This window comes from Vidua chalybeata, chromosome 15 (genome assembly GCF_026979565.1).
Source record: "Vidua chalybeata isolate OUT-0048 chromosome 15, bVidCha1 merged haplotype, whole genome shotgun sequence".
NCBI classification, from domain to species: domain Eukaryota; kingdom Metazoa; phylum Chordata; class Aves; order Passeriformes; family Viduidae; genus Vidua; species Vidua chalybeata.
The window spans coordinates 18,571,581-18,590,244 of record NC_071544.1 but is presented as its reverse complement, the minus strand read 5'-3'; the positions used below and the strand labels follow the sequence as shown (position 1 = coordinate 18,590,244).

Here is an 18,664-nt window from a genome sequence, read left to right as displayed (position 1 = left end):
AGCCAGGTAAGAAACTGAAATAACAGCCTTCACAACAAAGCCAAAAGGAAGAAGTGACAAGCTCAGTCATCCCATCCACAGACCCAAGAATCACTTGGGGAATCTACTCAAAAGCCAGTCTGCCTCTGTATCCTCCAAGAACACTCCCTCCAGAGTGAAGGAGATTCTCCTAACTTGGAGACTTACTGTCCTTCACCCAAATGCGCCCATGAGGTGCGTAGTCACAGCTCTGCTCTCGTTACTGAAGCGTGCTATGAATCAATAAACGCCTTGCGCAGCCCCTTCCAAAACGCTCCTTTTGAAGCGTCCCTACACTGCCCGGCCTCAGGCCCAGCGGATTCCCGGTCGCCCTAGAGACAGAGGCCGCTGGATGACCCCCGTCACTCGCCCCATCTCACAGCAGTCCGACGACCGGCCGGCCGCTCCGCCTGCCGTGGTCCCCACGGGCGGGTCCCGGACCCGCGGTGGGTCGGGCCGGGGGCGGTGCTCGCCGCCCGCACCTCGACGGGGCGGGCCGGGCTCAGCAGCACCGGGGCGGGGCCGGGCGCAGCACGCGAGCTGCAGCCCCGGCGCTCGGAGCCACTGACCGCCAGCATGGGGCCGGCGCTGCTCCTGGGGCTGCTACTCTCCCGAGCCGGTAACAGCGCCCGGGGCGCGGGGCGGGCTGGGCAGGGCAGCACGACCCCGTCCCTCTCCCGGAGGGCAGACAGCGGCATCGCTCGCACCCCGGTCCCGCCGCGGGTTGCAGGGGCGGCGCCGGGGTCGCGGTCGCTGGGGCTGACCGCTGCTCCCCCGATGCCGGCCGGGCGCGGAGCGCGTCCCGAGCGCGGCGCTCCCAAGAGCCGCGCGGCTCTCCCGGCCACCGGCTCCAGCTGCTCCGCGCGGGTAGGAATGAGCGATTCAAACCGGGAAAGGCGGCTGCTGCTTTAGCCCGAACGGGGAACCTCCGGTGTGGTTGTGGTCAAACTGGAGGGACGCTCTGGGGAGGGGACCGTCTGCCCTGGAGGCAAGGCGTGGGAGAAGGCGAGAGGAGATGCCGGGAGCCGATCCCTGAATGCGGCCGGATGGGCACAACGCGGAGATTCATTCGCCTGAGCTGGTCCCGGCTGTACCGCGCTCGCGCTGGCTTCTCCCAAAGCAGTTTTTGATACTTACCCCATATCCATTCGCCCTCTGGAATGCTTAAGGCCCACAGTTTTTCGAGACTAGGCTGAGTTTGCAAGGACCAATCCAAGAAACTCCTGCAGAGATGCAGTTGATAGTTCTACTCTGCCTCCTACTACTGCCAAATGACAAGAGTTGAGGATTGAAATTATTCCTTTAACCAGTTCATCTCTTGTTCAGTCTTCAGGGTTGATGTGACTAGGAATAAGGAAATCAGAAACAGTTCTGAAGCATTCATAGTTTCTGTCTAGGGGTGCTTTGCACTCAAAAAAAGCTGCAGCTTTTTGACTGCTAAAAGATGGGCTGCTGCACTTAACACCACAGTAGCCACTGGCAGCCACACGATTGCAAAAGATTTCCCACAATTTGCCATGTCCAAATGCCAATGCTTCTTTGGTAACTGGGTTTAATAAAGGAAGGGTTCCCTTCTGTAACTGTCATCTCTTTAAATGGTGTGGTGCACCAGGGGAAACAAGATAGACATATCTATATGACAGGACATTGAAAAGAGAGAATAAAGGTGGATTGTATTACCTATCTATTTTTTAAGGCAAAAATAATCCTAATGTGTTAATTGGTTATTACCTTTTAACTTGTTTATTTTTTTAAACTACAGATGGGATTCCCATACACATACATCTTTAACATGTTTTGCAACTTAGACCACAGATCTAGGAAAGAATTAGCTTTCTCATTCTTTCACATTGTTACTGGACTACTAAGACAAGATTTATAAAAAAATTAAACAACTTGCCAAACTTCAGGGCTTATAACATTGCACAGATCGTAAATGATGTCTGTAGAGGAGGACTGTTTTAAAGTTGAGGTTTAGACCAGCTTCACCTGAACCCATTGTGCTGGATACAAAGGATTCCTGATGAGAGATTTTTTCAGGGAGTTTGAAAAGTCATCAAGTCCCTATGTAAGAGCCAGATGAATTACAAAGTACAGTAAGTTGCTGGAAGAACAAAGAAACTTGTACAAGTGAGACAGAGGTACCTAGATAATATTACTGAGCTGTAGGGAAAGTAGAAACTTTGAGAAGCAGGCTGGCATTCTACTTCTTGCAGCAAATAAACTGATGAAGCTAGCAAAAGTGAAGTAAGTGGGAGAACAAATTCCATGGGGAAGATGGTACAGTGGGCAATATGAGTTGTACCAAGATTTCCCCCTAATTTGTAGTGATGGCAGACTGAAATAGTACTACTGCACCTGCTGAACAAGAGAATAACATGATGTACCCAAAGAACACTAAAGGTAGATGTAAAGCTCAGCACAGTCGTTTCCAAAGGCCAGCCAAGGAATATTGACCTGAAGGGAAGAAACATACCAGCCTATATATAAATTTTATTAGGAAACTGTCTTGTTTCAAGACTTCATTGTACTTGTAAACATAGATTCATATACTGCAGAAATGAAGAAAGATTACAGACTGAATTCACCTACCCAAGACAACATAATCATAAAATTATAGAAAGACTTGGGAAAGAAGGGACCTTAAAGATCATCTTGATTTACCCCTCTGCCATGGACACCTTCCACTAGACCAGGTTGCCCCAAGTCTCATCCAACCTGACCTTGGGCACTTCCAGGAATGGGGCAGCCACAGCTGCTCTGGGCAACCTGTGCCAGGCCCTTACCACCCTTTGAGTAAATAACTTCTTCCTAACATCTAATCTAAATCTTGCTTTTTTATTTTAAAACTCTTCCCCCATGTCCTATCACTATCTGCCTGTATAAAAAGTTGGCATCCCTCCTTTTTTATAAGACCCCTTTAAGTACTGAAAGGGGATCCAGTGGAGGTCTCCCTGGAGCCTTGTCCAGGATGAATAACACCATCTCTCTCAATCTGTCTCATAGCAGGAGGTGCTCCAGCCCTCGGAGCATCTTTGGGCCTCTTCTGGACCCATGCTAACAGGTTAATGTCCTTCCTCTGCTGAGGGCCCCAGGGCTGGATGCAGCACTGCAGGTGGGGTCTCATGAGGGCAGAACCTCCTCTCTCGATCTGCTGGCCACGCTGATTTTGATGCAGCTCAGGACATATTTGCTTTTTGGGCTGCAAGTGCACATGACCAGCTCACCCCTGAGAACCCCCAAGTCCTCCTCTGGAGGGCTGCTCTCAATTGGTTCATCTCCCAGTCTGGACTTGGGTCTGGGATTGCCCTGACCCAGGTGCAGCACCTGTACTTGGACTGATTGAACTTTATTATGTTCTTATGGGCCAAGCCTTCATCTGCATTTTTGGCAGGGATTTTAGGGACTGGGCTCTATGTGCTTTAATTGACTGCATATCAGCCCTTCCATATGAAGCTAATTGCATCCTTTGTTAAGGATTCATTTTATTATGCAAAGAATACACATTCTTAGTCTTCAGGCTCATTGAAGTAGTTGTTTTTATACCCTATAAATGGTTTTCTCAGTACATCTCTTAATGACCAGCATATACTTTAGTAATTGCAGCAGTACTGACTCACAGTACATAGTATGGTGTTGCTATGTGCTTATTGCACTGTGGTTTTCAGTGCCTAGATAGAAGAGCTTCTTCAAAGGAGGCCTCAGCAACCCCAAGGTTTCACAGGGATTTACTAGTCTCTAAAATACAGAACAATCCCTGATCCTGGCCAAGTTGAACAAAATTATTATGGAGGCTTTTACTTAACCTTTTTTTCCCCTCTTTCATTTATACTCATCCTTTTTCTTTTCTAAACGGAAACAGCTCTTGTTCCTTAACTACTCTGCATGAAAGATCCCAGCAAGTTCTGTTTCTTGCAAAGAGTCCTTGTTGAAGACAGAATCCCTGAAGAACAATGACAAGATGCTTGTGTGGCATTCATCTTGACTGGGGTCCTAACAGTCTTTTCTCTACTTCATCAGGAGACCTCATGGCTCTGCCCAGCAGTGACTGTGTCATGGCAGAGCAGCTATGCCTCTCTGACGCCACCTGCAATGCAACATACAGGACCTTGGAAAACTGTGCCCTGGCCAAGACTCGCCTCCTTTCACTGGATCACTACAGCAGGGTCAGATGTCTGAATGCAGAGCTTGACCTCGGGAACAGCTCTTTGCTGCACTGCAAGTGTCACCGGCGCATGAAGAGACAGGAGCACTGCTTACGCATTTTCTGGACCGTTCACTCCAGCATGACAGATGGTGAGATGAAGTAATATAAATTTACAAGGTACTAATAAGGCTTACCCCCACTCCCTAGGTGAAAACAACTGTGAAAGTCCATTTCCCAGCACTGTAAGTAATTGCTCCGTAACCATATCTTCTAGTAAAGAGAATTCATTACTACTCTGATAAGCAGAGAAAACTGATCTGGTATGGAACCAGCCCTTCAAATACACCAGCAAACCTAAGAGACAAAGACAGCTACACTGAGATACTTAGATTTAGTGCTGTGAAAAATACCTCAAAATGGTCCTGTCTGTCCATCATTGAAAACACACGTGATTATAACACATATTGCCATAGCATCCCTAAGTGTTCTGCTGCTTTCTTTTGTGGGATGCTTCTACTTGACCTCCCACTAGAGCTGCAGCAGCCTGTGCTGCTCAGCTCCTCACACTTACTGAACCTGAAAAATCCAAATGACTAGATAGTCCAAATTCCAGCTGGACAAAATGTAATGAGGGTTTTATACAGTAATAGCTTCACATTTCCAGAAGAACCATTCTTGGCATTTGGCTTTGAGTGAGACAGAGCATTTCTGGACTCCAGCCTGAGTCCAGAAATAAATAAATAAGGCATAAATAAGGCATAAATAAGAAAAATATCCATTTAAGAATAAACAAACAAATAAATAAAGCTGGTCATAAAGCATTTCTCCCATCTCCCACTGCATTAAATATTTTGTATCTTGCCTAGGTTATTTCAATTTGGAGACCTCTCCCTATGAGAATCCAGCAAATGAAGAACACTGGAAGACAGATTATAATAAACTGGCAGCTCTGGTATCAGGTAAGGATTGTAATGATTACATGATATAATGCTGCCCTCTCTTATCTTTTCATGGGTTGAAGATTATTAAGAACAATTTGGGGTAATGGCCCCTTTAATCAGAGGAATGCCTGCTCTGGCTATTTGCCGAAATTTGTCACTCCTACCAAGCGTAAATAAAACCACAGATCCAGGCCCATGAAACCAGTAATAACCCACAATGATCCATTTTCTGAAACAAGCACCCTACTATGAACCAATTAAAAAATACTCTATGGTAACTAGTATAATTAGTGTCTTACTGCAGGCACATAGAAGGACTGGTTTGCTTTGTTGTTTTTGATTTTTTTTTGAATCTGACCATCAAGAAAGGATTACTCCTGCTCCCATACAGAATCTCTTCTGGAGACTTGCTTCATGGTTTTTGTGTTTCCTTTGGCTTTATAGGCTCACAGTTAGCAGGAGATGCAACAAATCCATGTCTGAGAGCAACACATGTCTGTAATCTGAGCAAAAAGTGTTTTCGTCTGCGCACAGACTATGCCTCCATCTGCACCAAGGGAGCAGGAAGTGAGGATGTGTGTGACCGGCGCAAGTGCCACAGAGGGCTAAGGAATTTCTTTGAGAAAGTTCCTGAGGATTTCACCAAAAGGATCCTGTTCTGTCCATGTCAAGATGAACTTTGTGGAGAAAGGCGCCGCAAAACTATTGTTCCTGACTGTTCCTTCCAGTATAACACCAAGCCAAATTGCCTCTGGCTTCTGGACTCCTGCTTAGAAGACCATATCTGCAAGTAGGTCAGGCAGCAGAGGATGTTATGCAAGAGAACAACATCGACACTGATGGTCTCATTTTCCTTCCTACAGATCCCGACTGGCTGACTTCCAACAAAATTGTCAACCTGTAGACCTGTCTCCAGATGGCTGCTCTCTGCACAACCATGCTGCATGCCTGCAGGCTTACATGGGGATGATTGGTAAGCAATATCCACAGGAACATACAGTGTAGATGCTTTCAGGCCACAAACTTGCAGGTATTCTCTGATGCTGTGAAGGACCATCCTGGTCTCCTGCAGGAGGTAGCACTCAGTATACTGGTGAATATGCCTTACAAATGGATGCTAGTGCTCTTCCTTGCCTCAGAGGTAAACACAGTCCAAAGAGAGCTCTTCCATGTCATTTTGTGCTGTACTTTGCCCCATTCTTGCCTGAGATTTCTGCGTGCCTTTTTGCATCATCAGCTGGTGCAAAGCACTCCAAGTGCCTCAGCAACAGTGCTCTGTGGGCTTGTGTGATTGTGGGCTTGTAATTCCTAATGCTGGAGTTACATCCCGTCACAGCAGTCATTAAACACAGCATTCCATCACTGCCTGACTTTTAGACTCCTGATGGCTTGTTAGTATCGTGCGCACTATGTTCTCAGAGCCAGGCAGAACACAGGATTACCAGCTGTGAGAAGGAAGGGCATCTTTGGTTTTAGTTATTTACTATCTAACAACCTACTAAAACGTTTTCAGGGTAGCTCAAAAGAGGATGTAAAGAGCAGCAGTACCTCAGAAGCTGTAAATCTAGACTATACTTTCAATTCTTCCAGATAGCTCTGCTAGTTTTGAGCTAAATGAACACTGCCTGAGTGGCACACTACAGGTATGCAGTATTTGTTTGTCAAAAGGCACCTGGCTACACAGTGTTGCCAGTTACACAAGAAGTAAGAGTACCTTTTGCTGCCATACGTCAGCTGAGTCCACGCAAGTTCTTCACATCCTAAAATAAAGATCCTCCACAATTCAATGCTTGCACCATTAAATTGCTTATCGTCCATCAGTTTGCACTGAGCTCTGCAATTACAGTTCTCACCATTGCTTCTGCTGTGTACACATCACAATTTAATGCTTGCACCAGCTTCAGTTCTCAATACATCTCAGAGTGCCTGTGTCAAGGGTAGCAATCTCAACACTTTTTCACAGCTCGGCTCAGGTAGGTTCATCAAGCCTGGGCCACCTAGCTGGCACTCCTGACCCTGGCTGGGTAACACGCTTATCACAGTGGAAGGCTTCCACCTCCAGGGCAGCGTTTCCTTCAGTATAACATGATTCATAATGCTTCTTTCATCTGGGGTTTGGGACAGGCACACCCATGACACCCAACTATGTCAGTAACTCCAGTGTGGAGGTCTCCTTGTGGTGTACGTGTGAGAACAGCGGCAACCAGAAGGAGAAGTGTGACCAGATACTCGGCATGTTTGAGAGCAACAAATGCCTTGGTAAGCACCAGTCACATCTCAGAGAAAAAGTTTAGCAGAGAGCAGTTTAAATCCTGTGGTTTCAAGATTCTGTGTTGCACTGCTCTTGTGTATAGTTCTATCTTCCGCAATGTCTCCGTGATCTCCTCTGCAACCTATGGGACCAGCCTGGATCTGCTCTAAGAACTGTTTCTGTATCTTTTGGCAACATTTCTGTTCATCTCGAACACCCTTGAAGCTTTTTCCAAACATCATTCAAATGAAGGGCACTGCAAAAACATCACCAAGGGGACGTGAGACATGCTGTATCCATAGGTTGCTGAGTAACCACATCTGTGCACCAGGATTATGGGGTCAGGATTCCCCTCCTTGTCCTCTGTTTCTGTACTCGCCCCGGCCCTCATTTACTCAGTCAAGATAAGCAGCTCCTGATGCAGCCTGTTACTGGATTCAGCACAGCAGTTGCAAAAGTCCTGTTACGTGCAACTGTGTAATCCTAAGTCCGTATTTCTTTTATCTCCCTAGCATTTTAGCAACATACCTTAATGAGATTTAAATATTTTATGTTTGTAAAAGCTTTAAAAGAATAGAAAAGAGCATAATTACATAAATGATTAATATTTAAACCTGCCTCCTGCAGTATATAAAAGCCTTACACCCAGCACTATAGACACATCTACAATTTAATCATCTCATCCGAGATACTACAAACCTGCCCCTTACAAAATACAGAGTTGGGAAAGTTGCAGAGAGGCCCAGAAGTCTTCAAGTACAGTTCAAACTGTTTTTGCAGTCTGCTCAACCTCACAAGTAAACCCACAAACTGACAGACCATTCACAAAACAGAGAATACATATTTTCTCAATCAAAGCCACACAGCCTGTGACTGCCTTTCCTAAAATAGCTTCCCTAGACTTCTAGACTCACTAGACTCCAAGGTGTGCACAAGAAAAGCACAGTAAGACTCTTACTTTACTTCTGTTTGCAGAAAATACCATTTGGTCTCAAATGCACCTGAAGCAGACAGCTCTAGAAAGACAGGAAGATTTACTTTATTCATCTTCCCTAAGCTTCCAAGGAGACAGTGCCAGCACATCTTTCTCTTCAGCAATGTCCCAGGTACGCAATGCTTTGTTGCCTTTACAAAGCAGCGAGTCAAGTAGCCTAGAGACAGTAGTTGAAAAACCTTGGATCTGGAAATATGTGACTTTGGACATCAAACCAAGGGATACTATGTGCATGCAGAACACTGGACTACTCTACCTTAAGTTAGTCCTTCCACAGACAAGCAGAAATAGGAGGCTGTATGTCTGGCCACAGGAGTTTCAATAGTCTCACATTAGTGCTCAAAACCAGAGGTTCTGCAGCCAGAAGTCTGAGCATAAATGTGTCTAACTGGGATTCATCCCTCCTTTTTATTTCCTAGGTGGCTGAAGGGAAGACACAGCGAGACAGCTCCAAACAGAGCAGTATGCCTATGGCCTCCTCTGTATTTTCTGGAGCTGCCACTTCCTGGCCTTCTCTGGCTCTGTTCCTGCCCCTGTTGCTTAGCCCACATTAATGTGGCATAAATGGAATCTTTCCTTCCCATATTATTAATATTATCCCATATCCAGGCATGTCCCAGTACAGATTTACCTTTGGGAAACAGAAGGCTTTCAGACAAGAAGAATGGCCTTAACCCAGAATGGCAATCACTGGAAACCTCCCACATACGTGCACCCCGCTTTCCCCCTGTCAGTTTGCACTGAGCTCTGCAAGTACAGTTCTCACCGTTGTTTCTGCTGTGTACACATTCTGAGTAACAGGCTAATGTTCCACCTTAGTAGGTTAAATCAAAGGTCTGATTTCTTTCAGAATTTGTGCAGGGCTTGGTTTCTGATTGTACGGATGATCTGACAGTGTCTCCGACCACCCCACCATCTGAACTTCCTCCTCAGGCATACAATCATTGAATGGTTTGGGTTTGAAGGGACCTTAAAAAATCATTTAGCTCTAGCCCCCATGCCATGGGCAGGGATACCTTCCACTAGACCAGGTTGCTGCAAGCCCCATTCAACCTGGCCTTGAACACTTGAAGGCATGGGGCAAGCACAGCTTCTCTGGACAATCTATGCCAGTGCCTTGCCACCCTCACAGGAAATAATTTTTTCCTATCATACCCTCTTTCAGTTTAAAAACGTTGTTCCATATCCTGTCCCTAGAGACCCTGGAAAAAAGTCTCCCTCAGTGCTTATCATCCCCCCTGATGTACTGAAAAGGCACAACAAGGTCTCCACAGAGCATTCTCTTCTCCAGGCCCAACCAGCCTTTCTTCATAGGAGAGGAGTTCTAGCCCTCTCATAATTTTCATGGCCTCGTCTGAACCTGCTTGAACAGGTCCATGTCTGTCATGTACTGGGCACTCCCCAGAGTTGGAGCACTGAACTCCGGATGGGGAGGTGGGCTGGGGCAGAGGGGAAGAATCGCCTCTCAGCCTGCTGGCTATGCTTCTTTTTATGTAGCCCAGGCTGCAGGATGGCTTTCTGGGCTGCAAGTGCATTTTACAGAGTCATATCTAGTTTTCCCCCTAGCCATGTATCCAAGTCCTTTGCTGCAGGGCTGCTCTCAATCCATTCATTCCCCCACTGTGTACTGATATTGAGGGTTGTCCCAAACCAGGTGTGGGACCTTGCACTCAGACTTGTTGCACTTAATGAGTTTTGTTGCTATCCATTTCACAAGCCGATGAAGGTATAGAGTGTATCATCCTAAAGACTAGAAGCCTGTGCTTCAGGGTGGGTTGCAAGTAAAACTCAATAAACACACATGTGAAGTCCCTGGTAAACACCATCTCTGAATCACTTTCAGTTCCCTTTTCAAATCCATTCGTTTAAGTATATGAAAAATACCAGTCCAGATCAAGAACACTATACTAGAGTTTATGCTCCATTCTCTTGTTCCTCCAACATACACATAATCCATTATCGTGGTAGCAACACACTTGGGTTTTGTTGTTCAAGATGAATGGTGCTCAACTCCAGTAGATTAGGCTTATCTAGCAAAAGATGATCTTGCTTGGCCTCAGGACAAACCTTCTCTGTAACCCTTAGAGAATACATTTGGCTCATTGAAGGTGCATTGACCACAAACTCTGGGACATACAGTTGCAAGAGTCTCCTTGTACCTGCCCACATATTCAAGTTACCATTGCTGCCTTCCAACCACCTGCCCCATCTTCCTCTTCTGCCAAGCACCGTTTCATAACCTGTTTATTCTGAATGTAAATGTGTGCACTGTGTAACTGCTGTTAGTTTGTACTGTGTTTGTCTGTTAAAATGTGGTGTTAAGTGAATATTGATTTCTGAGCATAGGTTAACAGTCTACAATCAATTGTGTGCAAGAGTTGCCTCAGCAGCCAGCCAGCATTTTCAAATAGCCAGAAACTCCGCTCAAAACAGCTCCTCCATGCACACATGTAGAGCCCATTGTTCATACTGAGAGGCAACAGATCTAAACAATACTATACACATCCAAACAAGATTATAATCCTGAACAGAGGCAGAGTAGCCGAGTATTTCTTTTTATCCTGTGTTTTATCTGTTGCCAGGGAAGCACCAGCTAGGTAATATGCTGTGGTTCCCAGTCACTCTCAGACACGTTACTACAGAATCTTACATCGTCCTGTGTATGAAAGTAATTTTCCTTCTGCAGTGGTAATATTTCCATTTCCAATTCCAGACTTCTGTTTATTTCCTAGGCAGGTAGAGCAAAGAAATCATGCATGCAGCAGCATCATCTCCTTTGTCACACAGAGAAGCAATGTATTATTTACATGCAGTAGGAATGAATATGTTTTCTTAATAAACAGGAGTACTAATGCTGATATTTCTCATTACCTACTGAAATATGGCTATTTGGAGCAAGAGACAGCACTGTTTCCACACGTTTGCCACCATTAGTTAATAAAAACAGAGTCTGTGTAACCCTAACATAGTATGTACATTAGACCATCCTCCATATGGTGGGACTTAGAAATGTGTCAAGATTCTTGACTGTAATGTAATAGCATCTGTCATCTATGGAAGTTAATGGAGAGTGACAGGGAAGAAGAAAATGTTATTCTTTTCACTATTCCACACAACAGAGAGAATATTTGTCAGAAAAATGGAGTAGATTTCTGAGTGATCTGTACCACGCACACTGGTACACATTGATTTCCCACTCATCTGTGCTGTGATCTTTCCTCTTTCCCAAATTTAGTGCTGTAAAACAGATTGATATGGAAAAATGGATTAGCATTTTCTTGTTCATGTTTAGAGCACTAAATTCCTACTAGTTAGGTTATTGATTGCAAATGCAGTCTTCTGTCATATCCTGGACTGTACAGGAAAATGCTAGACACTTGGACAAATCATACTGTAGACTGAAATTGAAACAAAACATGTAAGATTGTTGAGGGTTTTTTTTCCAAGTGTCCTGTGTCCTTTTTTCATGCACCTTTATATACACAGCTGCCTCTTAGCTTGTTCATCAGTAACTACAAGCAAAATTCACTTCTAACTACACCTTCATTCACAGGTACTCACACTGTTGTGAGTACAAATCCATTTTCACTTAGACTTTTCTATCAACTGATCTCTAAATATCACAGTTTTTCAACTACACAGCATATATGCATGCACAACTTAACTGCTACTAGAAATGTCATGCCAGTATCACTATCAATTCAGTTCTGTTAGCACCATCAATGTTCCAAGACTAGCACATTTCCTAAACCCATTCAGAACAGCTTACTAACCATACTACAGGGCAATTAAGAACCCCTCTTTAGCTTCTGTTCCCAGAAAGTGGAAAATGACATCCTGTGAGCACCTGTGGTCTCAAAAAAAGATAATCCACAAAACACAGAAATAATCCAATAAAAATTCTCTATCCAGACAGTCTTAAAAATGAGCATTCAGCAAGCATATAGGAGGAGGAAATCTTCTAATTACTGTAGATTATTTTTTAAAGAGCAAAATAATATAAGGTCTGACTAATAAAAATTAACTTGCAACTCTAGAAGTCTCCTGCCTTCCTTTGCATTTTATAGAAGCTACACTCCTTATCTCCACTGCTGGAGGCATTATGGAACGGAAATGTAAAGAACAGAGTTAGAATGTCTTACAAAGCAATCTTAACTTTTACAGATATCACTCACTGTCAGGTATTTCAGATGTGGCTTCTAGAACTCTGATAGAGCCTTAGGTCTCTTAACATGATCTAATGTAGCATTTACAAAGGGCATTCATATAGTTCTCCAGCAGTGAGCTCAGCCAACTGTTAGATAAGTGGTTTCTTGTGACAAGTGGGAGAAGCAATTCACATTTTTTGCCCGAAGTCATAAGCAAGATAATGCCAGAGATAAACCTTGATTTTGCAAGTCCAAAAATAGCGCCCTTGCCTCATTCAAATAATTCCCACTGCCTCCAAGAAATGCCTATGTTTTAGTAAGAATCAAGTGGCTGCAGTTTTCCTTTTAGAAGGGGGAACAATATGTTATTGCAGATGACAAAAAGTTAAAGCAGTGTTGGTTTCGAACAGCGATTACGAGCTACAGATCTCCGGCACACCTCTCAAAATCAGCTGACAGTAAAAGGTAGCTTTCAATTGATAGGAAAGGGCTACAGGTTCAGCATCTGTAAAGAATGAAGGTATCTTTTTCAATACATCCTAAAAATCCTGTCACTCCATTTGCCAAAATGGTAGGCAACTTTATACAATAAAATACACAGAATAAAAAGGAGGATTGTCAAAGTAATATTTGAAGTGTCCATGAACCAGGCAGAGCTTTTGGGGACAACAGTGGAGAAAGAGGAAGCCAATCAGCACTGCTGAGCTCCACAGGATTATTCAGCACTGCTATGGAATCACAACTAGCAGCTATTCCACAGCTGCTTCCCCCACTGAAACAGATCCTGGTAAATACAATCAGAGGCTAATCACTTCTACCCCAGGGACTTTGTGGATGAACCTTTTTTCATTTGAGGCAGGGTCGGTTGAGCCTGAGCTTGGTTAGTCTCTAATGGAAGCTCTTCTGATAGGCGATTAGCTCTCCTCCAGGAAGTGACTTGGTGTTTGGGTTTCTTGCAAACCCCAGGGTTAGCAGAGGTCAGGGGATGCTGCACTTTCTCAAAGTGCCTCCATGAAAATAGCCACACATACTTTCCATTTACAGCTGATCACCTCCATTATCCCCAAGCTAGGAGGAGATGATCAGCAATTGTTAAGTGCTTGAATCAGACTAATAGCTCACTGCTAATTCCGCCAGTAATGGGAATCTAAATTCCTGGTAAACAAACGGACTGCTTTTCACACACAGGGATGAATGCCAAAAGCCTAATATTAGAGCTCTGGAACTAAAGCTTTTAGAGCAACCCTGTCCACTAGAAGATGTTTAATGACATTACGTACTAAATAATTAGAAAATGAAGGCCCACTTGGAATCAATGGGTTACTGTCTAATTAAGATGACAAAGGGGCTCTACCCTTTTTTAAACAAGTTTATACTAAAATGGTGTACCTGATAAATGGCTCTGATAATTATGTCTTTACCTTTGGGCAGAACAAGCAGACATTAAGCTAGCACAAAATAATTGTGTGATTTTTGGCTCATCTTTCTTCCCATTGGTCGCACCTATTTTCCTGTAAGGCATGTGATTCAGCTGTTCCTCCCCCCATCACATGACAAAATTTATTAAGCAACACTCAAATCACTTATCCTGATGTAGAGAAAATCATCTTTATCTTTGCTTTATGGTATGGGCAGAATCACAGAGTTCATACCATGAGATGCTTGAAGAGCTAAGAGGTATGGACTGGACCCTCTAGAAGCACTTTGCAAGAAGAATTGCTAATGAACCTGAGAACACAAGAGAAGCTTATTTATATACAGAGATAACTGTAAAAAGACTGAGAAATGTTCTACTGATAATATGGCTGAATCAAAATTGATTAGTAAATCACATGACATCCTTAGCTCCAAATTTAAGAGATAGAGGTTTGAAGGGTGGACAAATTGGTGGATAAGGAATTGGCTGAATGGATGCAACCAGAGAGTTGTGGTCAATGCCTCTATGTCCACACAGGCTGAGCAAAGTGTCACTGTACTCTCCTCCCTTTCACCTTTTTTTTCCCCCACCAGTCTAGTACTTAAATGACTTTATCTTCAATATAAGTTTGCCCATTAGATACTGATATTATAGGTCACTGAGCTTCACCGCAAGAAACTGGAATTTCTTTAACCATCTGCACACAGTTACTTGTTCTCCAGCTTTCCAAACCATCAGCTTCTTCCTCCCTCCCCCCCCCCCCCGCCCCAAAGAATCTTTTGATAAACTGAAGTCAATTTTGCTAAGTGCTAGTGGCTCTAAGAAGCTTGTTTTGTTAGTGATCCCCAGGGCTCCATTATGTTTTCAGGGCTACAAAAACAGGAATTGCTCAGTCTTTCTGTATAAATGTGAGATTAACAACTAATTCTTCCAGCCACAAGCTCTTTGGATTTCACACCCATCATTCCAAATCAGAGTATGTGATATGATAGGCTATGATAGTTCTAGCAGAAATCAGCTAAGAGATTTCCCATCTTTTTTTCTCAACTTCAATCCATTCTTGTCCAAAAAAAAATCCAGTTCCACCAATACACTACACAACCAATTACTATTCTACTCCCCACTGGGAGCTACAGAGGTATCACAACAGAAGCTCTGTTGTGCAATGAACACTTCATTTTTAATATGCAAATACAAATCACAATGTAAAGGGAACTAATACAGAACTACAAATCACAGTGAAAATGTCACTTTTATATACATTTTAAACACAGAAAGGCCCTGAAAGACTATGACTTGTCATTAAGCAATTTACTAAAATATTTGGAGTAATATTTGAGCTGTTTTATTCATACTATGCAGGACATAATAGTCCCTCTACAAGTTTGAAATGCTAACACTAAGAGCTCAAGGTTGGCCCGTCTTCTCAAGCATCACTGAGTTACACCTTTCACCTGGTAAATCAGACACAATAAAATGGTAATGAAATGGACAAGATGATGAGTGGATTGATTTACTAGTCTATTTTTCATTTGTTTTTGATTGATCTCAGTTAGCAGATGTCACCAGGAGTCCTGCTATTACTCATGATAGCATAGTATTGCTCAGGTAGCTACCTGAGTCTGTACTTAATTCAGATTTTCAAGCATGAACTTTTCAATTCAGATTCCAGTTGCCTATGTAAGGTACTTCCAATACTGAGTCTAATGCTCTGTTTTAATTTTTCTTCCTCAGATGTCATAAGAGAAATGCTCCAGTCCCCACAGCAAGAGAGAGAGCAGCTTCCTGCAGCACCTGTCACTGGGTTTGAAGCTTCTACAAAGGTAAAAATGTGAGAGAATCCTGACTTCCCATAATTTTTCCTGAGACTCCCAACCTTCTCCTACAGAAAAATGGGCAAACACATGTGGCAACAGCACACATAATGAACCCAAACAGCTGCTCAGATGAACTTCTGCAAACTAGTGTCTTTAACTTATTAAATGATCTAAAAAAACATGTCTTTTATTTTTTTCATATGTTGATATCAAAATTTCCCAAACTGGAAAAGAACTGGTGGTTTGTAATTTTGGCAACATGCTTTCATAAGCAGATTGCCTATTCCAACCTAGCAATGTTTTTAGCTTGATTTAAGTCCCTTACATCTCAGTTGTTTCATAACCTAAACCATACGAAATGACCCATTATCCTCAGGTCTTCATAGCCCATCTTTATCTCAGTTTACACCTTTCTTGGCAGCCTCAAATCAGTCAAAAGAGCTAATAGTCCATGGGGAAGGAAGGTTTAGAAAAACACCCAGTCAGTGAACCAGCTCTGGACAGACTTCCCAGCAGCACACGCCCTGGAAAAACAAGCAGAAATGGAGACAGCAGAAAGATAAACTTGCTTTACAAGTTATTTAAAAGGAAAGTCAATCCTTTAGATGGTCTATTTTGCACAGACTGACCTAATCTGGGCAAAATATAACAGAAGGACAAATTTCATAACACAAACAAGTGGACAGCTTCAAGCAGGGGGCTCTTACTCAGCCTAATGCAGATGTCAGTTAATTAGAGTAGAAGCTTATATCATTAGCAGCCAAATCAATATAAAAGGAATTAAGAGCTTGAAAAGCAAGCTTTCCTGCTTTCCAGCACAGCACCCGGGGCTGTATTTAGCTAAAATTCAATACACATTAGCGGACAATCAGTGTAGTCTTGTATGGGGATGTCTTCTTGAAATATTTTAATTGGACTCTCTAGCATTATCAGTGCTAAACAAGATGTCAGATTAATGTAGATGACTTCCCAAATGGGACTGGCAGCCCACAGGCTGGAGAAGCACATTTACTTCTACTAAAACCTCACTGGTTTTCCAACATGTATTAATAGTATTATTTTCACAGCTACCTTAAGAGTGGCTGAAAAGCATCTTTACATACAGCTGCTCCATCCTGTAAAACTCAGGAGCCCCCATACTGGCAACAGCAAATTCATCCCTTTTTTCCATTTCAGTGCCAGGCTTCGTTACTCAAGAGCCCATCAGTCATACCAGACCGACAGTTTTTACTCTGTATTTAACACCTCTGCAGAGAATACAAATCTAAATTGAAATCAGCAAATGTAAAATACTCAACTGAGAACTCCTGTAACTGGTATGAAATTTGACATGACAACATTACATGTTTCAGCATACACGTCTCATGACAAAAATTGAAACCACTTCCCATTCTGCAGCAACACTATCTTGGTCCCCTAACCAGGAAGTTATTTTTACTGTGTTGAATTTTATCTTTAAAGGCAACATACAGCAGCCACGCTACAAATTTTCTGCACCGTAGAAGAGATGTTGCAAATTTGAAAGTCAAATCTTTCCTCTGAAATATCCTATCTAACAAGATCAGAAACAAGTAGATCTACAGAAGGATAGTATTCAGCTTAGCAAAAATTCCTAAGTTTATATCAATGCAATCTGTATAGCCTTAAAATGTCATATCACTTTCATTCTGTGTCTTGGAAAAAAAACATGAAGACACTATTTCTCCCCAGTAATAAATCATCTAAGCAATCTAGTACTTTCTGTAATGGAATAGCTATACACTGTATCTTCCATTACCTTCCAGTTTAATGAAACATTCCTTGAATAAATGTTGTGCTTACACTCTTGTGACATGCTACCAGTGCTTCTCCATTTATAACCTGGCTGGATTCAGTCCAGTCATCCCTGCTTATTGTACCTGTCACTCACTGAAAACTCCTGACTCTCAGACTCAGTCTTCTTGGACCCTTCTTTGCTAGTTACTGATTTGATATGGGTGTAGAACTGAATTGATCATATGAGCTAGGTACCAACATAACTCCTGTAGCTCGCTTCTTTGGAGTGGCCAAGAGGTTGAAGGATGACAGGACACCAACATTTTTTGAAGTGAAACTACTAGAAGAAATTCAATTTATAAGCAGCAACACAGGCACCTGATTTAGGCTCAGTTTTCAGTTAGGCAGAAAGCATTGATTCAGTGAGCGTGAAAAGCCTCCTCTTTGCCTTTGAATATAGAATCTTCTTACTCATCTCCCTTAACAGTGCAATGGCAGTGTGAGACTTCTGACAAATATTGAGTAATTTTAAAACATGAGTATCCTTCAAATGGCTATACATTTCTAGCCCACTGAAAAACCACGGTGATATAAGCTAACCTGCTTTGCCTTTAGTGATAACAGATGAGAGGAGAATTTATGTTCAGCTGCCTTCCTTCAGCAAATGAAGAGATATCTTTCAGAGGGGATGTAGTAGCAGTAGTAGTACTAGTAGTGTAAATCACTATTAACTTAATGATGTCAGTCATCTGATCAAAAGACACTATGCAACCTTGGAAGAGATGGCCTCAAGTGCCATAGAAGTTACTCCAGATCATGTCATCACGGGATGAGGATAAGCAGTAAATCATGTGCCACTGGGAGCAAACCTACATAAAGTGGTATTTTTCTTTCCTGAACCAAAGCAGTTACCAGGAATTGCTGTAATGTTGTATTTTGATATATGCTTATGGTTACTGGGATTCATCCTAACTTTTAATGGTGATAAAAATGTAATCTACTTTTATCAAAAACATCCCTAAAAATTCCCTTATATTGCATCTCCATAATGGAGATGCAGTCTAGTGAGCTTTGTGGGGATTTTACATTTCCTGCTCTTAAAAGGGAGGGAAAAAGACATAATCCATACACGTGTTTACCTGGGCATCTAGACAAAATTCACAAAACTCTCTCAGA

At 42.9% G+C, this 18,664-nt stretch overlaps 1 protein-coding gene across 2 annotated transcripts; it reads left to right on the top strand.

The window, feature by feature from the left end:
• The first annotated feature begins 553 nt into the window (after positions 1-553).
• GFRA3 (GDNF family receptor alpha 3) lies at positions 554-15,812 on the top strand. 2 transcript variants are annotated; one of them, XM_053956696.1, is made up of 8 exons: positions 554-637; positions 4,039-4,314; positions 5,032-5,124; positions 5,551-5,896; positions 5,970-6,079; positions 7,231-7,365; positions 8,333-8,463; positions 15,651-15,812. In XM_053956696.1, exons 1-8 carry the CDS (start codon positions 595-597, stop codon positions 15,657-15,659), a joined length of 1,143 nt encoding a protein of 380 aa, XP_053812671.1. In that variant the 5' UTR covers positions 554-594; the 3' UTR covers positions 15,660-15,812. The 2 variants fall into 2 exon arrangements, with proteins under 2 accessions (XP_053812671.1, XP_053812670.1); XM_053956695.1 differs by lacking the exon at positions 15,651-15,812 and adding an exon at positions 8,771-9,133.
• Positions 15,813-18,664: the final 2,852 nt, after the last annotated feature.